Below are 12,500 nucleotides of genomic sequence, written 5' to 3'. Positions count from 1 at the left end.
ACCGTGTGGTCGTCTCTCTCTCTTTCTCTCCCTCTCTCCCTCTCTTCCCTCCCTCCCGCATTCACACGCACGCGCACACGCCCGGGGCAGTCCTTCCTGCCTCCTGCCAAGGTATCACAAAATTATACATCTACTCTAGGTCATCAAGGACTCGCTGGGCCCACGTAACCTATGTTAGGCCTAAATTTCTTGTTACTTGATATTTGTCCAGATTCGGGAGGACCGTATAACCCTAACCTGTTCCACGAGACGATTAAAAAAAAAAAAAAAGCGAAAGAAAGCAAGCCACGGTACTAACGTACGTACATACATACACACATACGAATCAGACTACTCCATATATTTCCCCTAAATATGACTCCTCTTCTGACCAGTGCCGCCCAGGAAAGCTCGATGATTTCTTGGCCCGATGAATAGGCAGTGAACTTGACCCTCGGGAAGGGAAGGGAAGGGAAGGGAAGGGAAGGGAAGGGAAGGGAAGGGAAGGGAAGGGAAGGGAAGGGAAGGGAAGGGAAGGGAAGAGAAGGGAATGGAAGGGGAGGGGAGAGAAAGGGAGGGGAAGGGAAGGAAGGGGAGGGGAGGGAGAGGATCGGAAAAACATGCGGTCGACAATACTGGCTGCGGACGAGCGGTCACGCCTGCGGTGGGCGGGCGGGCGGGCGGGGGACAGGAGGACAGCGCCAGGATAACGTATCACTTTCACCCGCGCTCAAGCAAGCCACGTGAAACCTCCCCTCCCCCTCCCCTTCCTCGCCTCCTCCCTTCCTCTTCCCCCAAATGAACTTCCTGGGGAGACGGGGGCCAGCTGGATGGGGGAGGGGGAAGGTGAGGGAGCAGGTGAGGGAGCTACTATCTTGCAGTCCCGTGTCCAGGGCTGGGAAGGGAAGGCGCAGGCCCTTCAGGAGGCGCTCGTCCTTTCAGATATTCGTTTATCAGAGGAACAAAAAATGAAAGGTGCCTAGCGAGAAGAAGGAATAAAGAAAAGGAGGAAGAGGAGCAGAAGGATAATGAGAAGTAAGAAGGTCGGAAAAGAGGAAGAAGAGGAGAAGGAAAGGTGTGACAGCGATGAGGAAGAGACTGCAGACTGCATAAAAAGGTACGGCGATGGATTAAGACAGACGAGTGGAAGGCGTCCATGAGAATCCCACTATATCGCTCCCCTTCCTGGAGGCTCCGGCCACGCCCCTATACATCACACCGCCCCGTCACTGCTGCCAATGCCCCTCGCCGCGCCAAAAACCGAAACACCGGCGCCGAGGTCACCTCATCACGCTTTTCTCCCCGTTTCCTTCCTCCTTACACCTCATTATCTTCCTCTTCCCTCCTTCCCCACCTCTCCCCCCTCGGCCTCGACGTGTCCGTCGGCCGCCCTTCCGAAGGGGTAGAGGGACCGTGCGCTTTTTGCGCCGCTCTTATCGTCATCCGCATCGCGGCGCGACGGACTAAATTTAGCCCGATAATATATGCAGGGATAAAGGGGGCGGGGACGGCGTAGGCTCGGACACTAGCAATATCCCCGTTTCAGCATAAGGGACGCATAAATTAATACGTAACAGACGCATACATAATAAACACGTTTAATCAATGACCTCCGCTCGCATTTGCATACCTCGAGAGGTACAAAGATTTCCCTCCGCATGGAAACGAAACACGCACGGTATATATCATGACACAGACGCGCATAATACTGCAGAGCCAAAGCTTTACCGACTCGCGTTAAAAGCGGACAATTTATAATAGACCGAGAACCATGTATGAAGTGGCCAGAGATGCATCTCCCCTTGCCCTTGGCCTTCCCTCCCTTCCGTTCGTCTCGCCTGCCCTCTCAGCCCTTCCCTTCCCCTCCCTTCACTTCCCTCCTCCTTCCCTCCCTTACTTTACCCTCCTCTCCCTTATTCTGGCTTGGCCCCTTCTCCATCTTTCCCATCCGTCCTGCTCCCCCCTTATATCCTTCCCCCTCCGCCCCCTCCCCCCCCCCCCCCTCTCCCTCGAAGCTCCTCACACGAGCAAAAACTTGCCCGGGTCCGCCTCACGTGGCCGGCGCTCCTCGGAGGCAGCCGCTCCAGCACACAGCACCGAACGACTCGCCTCGGCGCACGCACGGCGGCAGCGAAGAGGAAGGAAAGAAGGGCAAATTAGGAGGGTAAGATGAGAAGGGAAGAGACGCGAGACAACAGAAAAACAGGCTGTCGCAAAATCAATGAAAACGCTATTCATATCATTCTTCCCATCCCTCTCTTCCCTTCCCTTCTGTCATGACGTTACTTTTCTTCTTCTTCTCTTTCCCTCCTTTCTTCCCTCCCTCCCCTACTACCCTTTTCCTCCCCAAGCGCTTATTCCCACCCGCCATCCTTCACCTCCCCAACCACCCTTCCTTCCTCCTCTCCCAAGAGCCCTTATCCCTTCCTCCCTGGCCTCCCTTCCTTCCCCCCCCCCCTCCCTCCCTGGCCTCCGCGATTACGCCCCAGTCTTTTACACCGACGACATTAATTAACCTGCTCGTGCATCCCAGCCTCGAATCAGTGTCTTCGCTAATTACCTCTCCTCACTAATTAAGCGTTGTTCCTCGTCTGCAAATGATGCAGTTTTTTATATCTTTATTTGATCTTTTTTGTCTCCCGTTTGCAGAGGGAGAAAAAAGACGCTGCTGTGTAAGTGGGCGTGCGCGGCGCTGCGAGCCTCGACTCTGGCACTCTGCACGCCCTTTGTAGCAACAGATACTCCGCCGGGGGATGGGGGCCCAGCGCATGCAACAACAACAGCAGTAGCAAGAGTAGCAGCAGGAGGAGGAAGAAAAAGAAATGTAAGCTGCAAGGTCACGAGCCGCAAGGTCACCCCACCCACGGCTGAGTAACATCTCTATCGACTGCAAATAACAGACAAATATCAGAAAAAGTAACCGAAGACTAAACAAACAGGCAGAATAACACAGGAGGTCCGAAGGCCGTGACACACGTCAGACAAACACGAATCTACCATGACGTGAGGAGCAGCGGCACTGCAGTGGTGCATCCGTCACATTAATTTTGTTCTTCTTTTTCTTTCCTTTTACGTACACAAACAGATACAGATACAGACAGACAACGAACGGACGGACAAGACTGACAGACACATACACAAAAAAATCCCTCTCTTTTCCTTGCCCACCTCCATCATCACCTCTGTTACCACCTTCCTACCTTCCTTCCTACCTTCCCTCACCTCCCCCCCTCCCCCACCACTCCAGCCGCCAGCCGAGCGAGCGTGCTGGAAGAGGCCGGGCGCATCACGCACACCCACAGAGGAGACTAAGTATGATCAAACACGGCTGACCTTTCCCACCTGCGCCAAGCGATGTACTGCGATCGGAACAGCCCACGACACTGACGGACAAGATTGCCGCTACGTTCAGACAAATAAGGTGGGGGAGGAGGGGGCGTGAAGCAAACCAAAAGAAATACAAAGAAATGTGGAAGAGCGGACGTTCATGAACCATATGAAGTAAACAAAGCACAGAAAGAATAATGAAATTTATCTTGGTCACTTCGAAGGACTTACGTTTGACTGACAACGCGGAAGAAAACAATCATGAAAAACTCAAGCGACACAAAACAACCCACCCAAAACAAAATCTTCCCGGGAGTGCCATAAAGAAGGCATCTAAGTCCCACCATCCCCCCCTCTCTCTCTCACTCCCCCGATGCCACACTGAACCGAAGCGATGCTCTCTCGTCACGACAGCAGCCTGGCAAAGGGCACGTCGGCAGTAAGCATGGCGTGGCAGCAGCGTATAAAGAGGGGGGGGGGGGAGGCGGAGAGAGGGGAAGGAGAAGGGGAAGGGGAAGGGGAAGGGGAAGGGGAAGGGGAAGGGGAAGGAGAAGAAGAAGGGGAAGGGAAGAGGATTTAGGGAACGAAATGGTGGAGGAGGAAGGAGGAGGAAAATGAGTAATTGTAGGAGGAAGAGGAAAATGATGATGATGATGATGATGATGATGATGATGATGATGATGATGATGATGATGATGATGATGATGATGATGATGATGATGATGATGATGAAGACGACGACTACGACGATGGTGATGATGATAAGGAGAAGGGAGACAAGGAAAAGAAGGAGGAAGAGGAGGAGGAGGGAGAGGAAGAGGAGGAGGAGGGAGGAGAGGAGGAGGAGGAGGAGGAGGAGGAGGAGGAGAAGAAGAAAAAGAAACAAATGCGGAAGACTGCACGGTTAAAAGCCAGATCTCACGTGACACTGCACTTTGGCCCCGCGTTACGTCACACGTGAACGGAGAGTACCGTTAGCTAGCTTACAAGGCCTGGGCCAAAGGCAAGGTAATGCCAGAGCTCCGCCAGCTCAGTGCCAATGCCAAGTGACGCAATGACACGAGACATTACGGGGAAAAAGCAACAACGACACATAACACAGAAGCCCAGGCGTCAGCAGTGTTGACCCGCCACGCACGCGGAAGGCCGCTACTCCTGACTACGATGAAGGACGCCCGCTGGCTGGCGCTACGCTGCCAGAAAGCTTATTAAGAACCAAACTCCCTTCCTGAACCTCTGGCTAGCGTATCTCCTTCTTTTCTTCCCTCCCCTTCTCTCCTTCTCTTCACTCCTTCCTTTCCTTCTATTCCTTCCCTACAGCTCCCCATCCCCCATTCCTTCCTCCCCATCCACTTTCCCTCCCTGCCTCCCTCCTTCCCTGCCTTTCTTCCCCCCCACTCACTTTCCTTCCCTCTCTTCCTCCCTCCCTCCCTAAACACATAATAAGATGCGCTTATCACGCCTCCCTGCGAAACCTCCATAGACTCCCTTAAAAGGGTATAAGGTAGACGCGAGGAGCCGACCACCTAAAACGAGAGACCGAGATCGCGCTCTTCCGCCCCGAGATAATCGGCTTAGCTTGAACTGCGCCCAAAGGACGCCCAGCATCGCCGTCCACGCACACGCCGGACGCAGCAGCTGGACAAAGCGCGTGACGTCAAAAAGATCGTTTCACTTTCGTTCGTCTGTCCGCCTTCAGGAGTCGCGTCGTCCCTTTGTCGCGCTGGAAGCACGACTGCCGTGACTCCCACAAATGTCAACAGATAATATGCGACAACGACGAACGCCGGTATCGGTATTAGTACGATAAAGGTACACTACTACCACTACTACCGCTTCTTCATTGGATAGAGGTACGCCTACCACAGTTTATAGGTAGTAAGCATGCAGAAGGTGCGGCTACCACTACAACTGCCAGCTAGTATAACAAAGACATAACTAACAACACCAACGAAACAAAACGAGGGAACTACAACAGCCACTTCTAACACAAGCTAGCAGATGAAAGACACGACTACAACGCATCAGATCAGCAGTGGTTAGTGATTTACAACCAGCTATGTTTTGGTACCATAAAGCGGGGAAAAAGAGCGAGAAGGGGAGAAAAAATGGCGTAAGACACTCCATTGTGTCGTAGTGGGCAGGTGAAGGCTGACAGGAATCCCTCACCCCTTTTCCTCCCCTGCCCCTGCCCTGCCCCTGCCCCTGCCCCTGCCCCCTTCCTCGATCCTCCCGTTCCCTTGCCTTATCAGAACGACTAACAAAACTGGGAAAAAAGGATGTCAACCTTCCTCCCTCAGCCCTGGCTAACTCTAGCAGCCCATTACGCCATGTCCAAGTCCGTTCGAAATGAAGGAAATGACAGGATTTTTTTTCGCAGTGGACGCGATGAATTTACTGTTATATCAAAGAAGGGGGGAGAAGGACGAACGGGGGAAAAGAAGGGGGGGGGGGGTGAACGGGGGATGCGAGGAGGTGAGGGAGGAAGCGCTTATCGTCCTGGCACTGAGCCAAAGGCAATGAAGCTTGCGATGAAAAACTGAATGCTTACCGGCAACAAAGTAACGCCAATTGGTAATGTGGGCGGTTGATAATGCGTGTTTCAAATCGCTTTCACTATCAGTCGGGACGAAGGCTGACATCTTATCATATCAACATCAACGGCAAGCAGGTATTACACTATGAACAATAATGATAATAATGTCTATGATATCGATAACAAAAAGGTCAGTTATAATGAAAACAACAACAACAACAAAAATCGTCAACGACAAGAATGACAACCCATGCAATTTCAACTCCACTTCCAACACTAGCAGCCTACCCGGAAACGTAACAGTCACGCTACAGACAATGAAGAAAATGGGGAAATAGGGTGGTGCCATGCTTCCTGTCACTCTCATTAGTTAAAAGGTGGCAGCGGCAGGACGGGCAGGTGCGAAGTGGGGGGTAGGGAGGGAGGGAGGGGAACCAGGAGGGAGGGAAGGGTTGGTCTGAGGTTAGGAAGTGGTGAAGAATGAGGGAGAAAAGGGTTTGCCACTTTGGGGGAGAAAACGGATAAGACAAGCCAGGGGAGAGACGCTTTATTCGTATCATACTTCATAAATAACTGAAGAGCTAACCATAATTTGTTTATCATTACTTTCTTTCTCTTTGTAAATTTAATCTAGTTATAACTTCAATATCGACAGTATAACTACATCCTAACAAATCCACCTACTTCCAAAGGTCTGCCCTCCACACAGCATGCACCGCGACAGCTGTGGGTGGAGCGCTGTGGGTGTGGGAAGACGGGGTGGTAAGGTGGAGAAAGGTAAGACGTCACGCCCACAACCGGTTCTTACACAGCCAAGCGTGAAAAATACATATACTTCCCACCATCTAATACACTTTCTTATGCACTGAATAAATATTAAAATGATCCGACGGAAGGGACGTGAGAGAACGATTAGGTTCGTCCAACGTTACTTCGCCTGGGACACTGTGTCCAGTCGTGGGACACGTGTATCTCTGTTTAAGGAGGAACAAGCAAAAAGGTGGCGAGGGCGAACGTGTGATGCTACTGCTTCGATGAATTATGATGTTTTCTTTAATGATTCTGGGATCGACATATCAACTCTCGATATAATTTGGATCTTAATGAATGTGACTCCAAGATCTGCAATCTTCACGAGTCTGACCTTTACCGAACATGCACCTGATTATAAGCACTGTACATTACCTCTTCTCCAGCGCTATTCTCGGCACTGTTGTCACTGTTGCTCGAGCTCTGCGCCCTTTGCATGAGGTACCTGAGCCTGACCGAGGGCTTGATGGGGCAGCCGTCGGGCGGCGCCCCATCCTCACTCTCCAGCAAGGGCCGCACGACACGGAACGTTTCCTTGCGAATGAGCCGCGACCCCGAGCGGGGGCGAGGCTTGTCCACACTCAGGCTGCCCACCAGCGCCTTGGGGCCCTTGGTCACGCTGGGTAGCGTGGCTGTCTTTCTCGGGGGCGCCATGTTGTGCATGGGGCCCATGGCAATACTGATGGTGGTGGACTTGACGGCGTGGGCCTGGTTCTTGACTACATCCCGCCCTTTGCGATGTGCGCCGCCCAGGCCGTGAGTGTCAGCGCCGCCGACGTGAACGCGACTCCTGTGTTTCTGGTTCTCCTTGTTACTAGTGTTTGTCGCGGGGCTGCGGCCGATGCTCACGGTGGCGGCGGAGGCGGGGGAGGGGGCTGGCGGCGCGGCGACTCTGCTGTCTGTCTTGCTGTCGCTTTTCTGATGTTTCTTGGGCCTCAGCATGGACATGCGCGACGACGTGAGCTTCTTGATGGGCTTGATGATGTGCTGCTGCGCCGGGTTGTTGTAGCGGTTGATGAGCACCGCCACGGTGCCCTGCTTCTTGTTGCACTTGATGGACTTGACGCGGCCGCGCTTCGGACTCGCTTTTTTCTCCACGTCCGAGTCCTCGCACGTGGAGTACCCGCTGTGCCTTCGGCCGCCACTGCCGGCGCCCGCCTTCTTGGGGCTGCAGCCGGGGACATGACTAGTTGCGCTGACGGCCTTGCCTCGAAGAGCCGGCGAGGGCGGGGTGTGGGCGCTAAGCCTCTGCTGCGCCGTGGCCTGGGCGTGCAGGTGCTGGTGCGGGGAGAACCCCCCCGCGGCGGCACGTGAATGTTTGCTCCCGCTCCCCTGACTACTATGCACCGCACAACCACTGTTATAATTGATACACTCACTGCACTCATTCACATTCTGCGAGCGAGGCGTGTTGTTATAACCACTTATCACATTGTCGACACCTGAGCTGTTCAATACTCCACTGGCAGACACACCGCCGTGTCCTCTTAAGTTCCTCAAGTTCATATTTACAGTGTTATTATTTACACATGTACCCAGGTACTGGTTCTCCCCAGGGCAGCCATGGGAGCCCCTGCCCTTCCCCCCTGACGTCGGCGTCTCGAAGGACGACCCACTGACGCCCGACGAGGACGAGTCTGTCGACATCTTGCGCCCGTCGTCGAGGCCGCAGCCCAGCTCGGGCTCGCTCTCCGCGCCCGACGTGTATCGCTTTTCGCGCCCTCTGCCCTTGGAGGCCCCCGTGCCAGGGCGCGCCGAAGGCGGCTTCTTCTTGGCCACAGGAGGTGTGCGCAGCATGTTGGAGCCGGGCATCAACCTGGCAGTCAGGGCGGACAGCACATCGGGCTTGAACTTACTGCCCGAACCTGCTTGCTTGGGCTTGGTCGTCTCCAGGGTGTGTCCGTGGTGGGCGCGGAGGTGGTGGCGGGGGTCGTGCGCCCGAGGGAGGGTATTGCTGGGGGGCGGCTGTGATATTCCCCTCGGCGCGCGCGACCGGTCGCCGCTGAGGGGAGGCAGGTCTCGTGCCTGCGAGCGGTTCGTTCGGTCGCGCCCCCGAGGGAGTCCCAGGGACTCGCGCGGCGTCCTGACGGGGCTGGAGTCCCGGGCCCTCTTGTCATTCTCCTGGCGGCTCCGACTCATGTCCCGGGGGCGGCTCGCGTGACGACCTCGCTGCTGACTGCTGTCCCGCTCGCGCGCGGCGCTGCTGTCCCTTATCCGCGGATGGTCGGACTCGCGCGCGCAGCTGTTATCGCGTGCGCGGAGGGGCTGCTGCTCGCTGGACCGCCGTTCCTTGCTGGGGCTGCCCGTCCGCTTCCGGCTCTTGCTCCGGTGGGGGCGCACGGGCGGTGAAACCATTACGTTCTCCTTCTGCTGCGTCATATCTGGGTGGGGCAGCTGGTGCCACTCGGCGCTGGGGGCGCCAGACTTGGCGAGACACACCAGGGGGTTCTGGGCGACGCTGTTGTTGTTGAGGAGGTCGTCCCTCAGGTCAGGCAGCTGGCTGGTATTGACGAAGGTTCGCACATGGCCCCCTCCGCACACCAGGGCGCCGGAGGGTGAGGCCACCGCCAGCTGCTGCTGCTGGTGCTGCCCGGGGTTGTTGAAGAGCGACGAATCCTTGAGAGGCGATCGCTTGCCCGAGCGCGGCGCTGGAGACCGGCCGAAGGTCACGTGATCCAGGACCGAGGGCACGGTGTCGCCAAGCTTCTCCTGCAGGCGACGCATGAGTTGCAGCAACCTGCGCGAAGGTGTGACTCCTGCTAACTCCCGCCAGGCATCTCTCAGGTCAAACACTCCCGCACGTCCACTGCTGCCACTCGGGGGCTGCTCGCCCGACCCTCCGCGGGGCGGCCGCCGCCTCTTGCTTCTTCGGCTGAAGGTGCCACTCCCGAGCCCCGCACCTTCGTCGTCTTGCGCCCCGGCGTCCTCGCCCTCCTGCAATTTGCGAGCGAAATCGGCCAAGATGTTCTTGTTGAGGATGTCCAGTTGCCGCAACGTCTCAGTGTTGAGTTCTCCGGGCAGGCGCGGCGAGGGCGGCGGCGAGGGGCTGCTGCTGCCAGGGGAGGGCCCTCCAGAAGGCTGCTCCCCACCTCCAAAGGAGGAGGACGTCCATAGACCGCTGTCGGAGGACTGGTCGGAGAGTGGCGGGGTGGGCGGCGGCGAGGCGGAGCGGCGCGAAGGTCCTCCCGGCACGGCGGAGCTACACACACTGAGGGCCCCGTTAGCGCGTGGCCTCGGCTCGCTCCTGTCCTGGCTGGTGCCGTCGCGGGCTCCTCCCCCGCCGCCATCCTGCGCCTCGCCCGATGCTGCCTCGCAGGACGCCGTCGCCTCTACGGGCAGGCACACGGTGTAGGGCATGGGGAACAGGAACAGCGTCTGGGAGGTGATGAGGGGGCGGCCTGCGGTCGTCATGGTGGGGGAGGGGAGGGGGACACGAAGGGGGTTGCCACGGCGTCGAGAAGGATCACAAAGCGCGTCGCTTAATCACCGTCGAAGCAGCTCCCGCAGGTGCAGTCACGCCTGTCATCGTCGCAGTCGCCAAGCACAAATCCAGCCCGAAATAAGGAGGCGGAGCACGTGTCTCCGCCACGGGGTTGGTTGGTTGGGGGGGCGGCGGTCAGCACGCGGCCTTGAGATGTCCCTACACGGAAGTTGCGAAGAGTAAATGCGAGGAGGGAGGGAACGGAGGGATGGGAGGGAATGAGAAGGGGCAGCCTGGAACTTCGTAGACGCTTCTCCCTTTTATGCTAAGCTGTCAGCATTAAGTGTTTAAGGACTAGCTGCATCGCCGGCCGTCCTCCGCTCCTCGCCGGCCCTGCAACCGCTCGCAACCTCCGTTCCTCTTCCAGTTAACCGTACACTACTTCCTCTTATCAAGTCCAGTTACAAACTCTGAAATGGCTTCGCACTTGCATACACTTTGTTTCCCGGTTCTTAAAGTGAAGAGTGCGAAGCATTTGCAATCAGCACGCGTGCAACATTGCAGCTTCCTGGTCCGTGATCCCTTCGCTCTCGCGTTATGTGCGTGGGAATGACCAAGGTTCTCTCCCTGCACACGCCTGCTATCACCACGCCTAACAATAATGAGATCACGATTTTTATGGATCGTTAAATACCTGTAAAAGCAGAGACATTTTAGGGAGCGGTAAGCGAAGAGGGTAGAAAGGGGATGGTGGTGATGATATTGAGGAGGAGGAGGAGGAGGAAAAGGAAGACCAAAAAAAACAGTTTGCAATGCCAACAAACACTTCCTGTAGCAGAGCAGATGACGGCGAGCGAGCTGAAATGTGTACATACAATGTACTATCACAGCGCTGGCCCTACATGGCGGAGTCAAGGGCACTCACATTCCACAATACAAATATAAATATCACGTCAATAACAAACTTCAAATTACTTTGGACAAAGAAACAAAAAAGGCGGACATAAAAAACATCGATCAATCTTTTACAACCAATGCAACTGTTAATAACGTCCGCATTTAAACTGGTGCCTCGATTATGCTAAACAGACGCATCAATTTAAAAACAGACCCCACACGAAACGATTTCTTTGTATCACCGTTCTTGACGTACACGAGCTTGTGTGTACGCGTATTTGTACGTGCCTGAGTATAAATAAGTGCGTTCACATAATGTTCTTATCTCTCCATTGATAACATGAAGTAACAAAACAAAACAACAAAAAATGACTACAAAAACAGGGGGAGCGAGTTCGTGCACCAAAACAAATGAGTCAGTCCCCGGGCATAGCCGCTAATGGGTTCATGTTTCCCGAAGTAGTAACGACGCGGGCGATGGCGGTCGAGGTAAAATAGATGGGGAGCCTGGCAAGGGGGGGAGTGGGGGGGAGGAAGGGAGGGAGTGAGGGAGGGAGCCTGGTAGGGAGGGAGAGGGAGAGAGAGAGGGAGGAGGGAAGAGGAAGTGAGGGAAGGAGGGAAGGAGGGAGCAAGGGAAGTATAAAGTGAGGGAGGGAAGGATAGAGGAAAGAAGCATGAAGGGAGAGTGGGGAGGAAGGCCAACAGGGAGAGGGGTAGACTTGGTGGATGGAAATGAAAGGGTGAAGAAGAGGGGCAAAGGGAAGGGAAAAGAAGAGGGGCAAGGGGAAGGGAAAAGAAGAGGGGCATGGGGAAGGGAGAAGAGGGGTATGGGGAAGGGAAAAGAGGAGCGGGGGAAAGGGGGAAAGGGGGAAAGTTGGGTCAAGGGGGAAGCCGAAGCGCAAGTGAAAGAGAAGGAGCAGTGGGGAGAGAAAGGGGGGGGGGGGGAGAGATTGGCGAGGAGAGAGGGGGTAATCGTAAAACCTGCAGCTCCTGCGTGCACGAGCAACACCCACGCCCTCTCCCTTCCCCTCCCCCCAATCCAACCCACTTTCTTCCCCTACCCACTCCGCCCACGTCCAAGCAGCGGGCGGGGATCTACTACAGCCCGTCGCCCGTCCTTGTCCATCGCGCCGACGCCAAAATAAACAGTCCCTCGCCGAGCGCCAGCCTTCACGCTCCCAAACACGGCCAGGGGAGACCAGCGACAGTCATTCCGCTCGCGCTCGGCGGCGAATCTATCTTTCCTTAATAATCGAACTATTTATTGAGAGAGAGCAAAAGAGAGAACAGAAAATCGAATGCCGAAAAATTGAGAAATTTATAAATACTTATAAAGGTGTATAACATGAACATATACACATACAAACATATCTCACACACACACACACACACACACACACACACACACACACACACACACACACACACACACACACACACACACACACACACACACACACAGAGAGAGACACACTCTCTCACACACACACACACAAACACACACACACACACACACACACACACACACAC

The 12,500-nt window shown here is 55.2% G+C and overlaps 1 protein-coding gene across 11 annotated transcripts in view; it reads right to left on the bottom strand.

The window, feature by feature from the left end:
• The window catches only part of LOC125032449 (flippase kinase 1-like), a 150,738-nt gene that overhangs the window by 60,583 nt on the left and 77,655 nt on the right, over positions 1-12,500 (bottom strand). For 4 of the 11 annotated variants that reach the window (XM_047623584.1, XM_047623586.1, XM_047623582.1 and 1 more), the window contains exon 2: positions 7,028-10,767. The exons of 6 other annotated variants lie outside the window; for them this stretch is intronic. In XM_047623584.1, coding sequence (XP_047479540.1) covers positions 7,028-10,063 — 3,036 coding nt within the window. In that variant the 5' untranslated portion in view covers positions 10,064-10,767. The remainder of the gene's footprint in view (positions 1-7,027; positions 10,768-12,500) is intronic. One more of the 11 variants, XM_047623585.1, reaches the window with a different exon arrangement.

The sequence above is a fragment of the Penaeus chinensis genome, chromosome 14 (genome assembly GCF_019202785.1).
Source record: "Penaeus chinensis breed Huanghai No. 1 chromosome 14, ASM1920278v2, whole genome shotgun sequence".
Taxonomy (NCBI): domain Eukaryota; kingdom Metazoa; phylum Arthropoda; class Malacostraca; order Decapoda; family Penaeidae; genus Penaeus; species Penaeus chinensis.
This window is presented reverse-complemented; position numbering and strand designations above follow the sequence as displayed.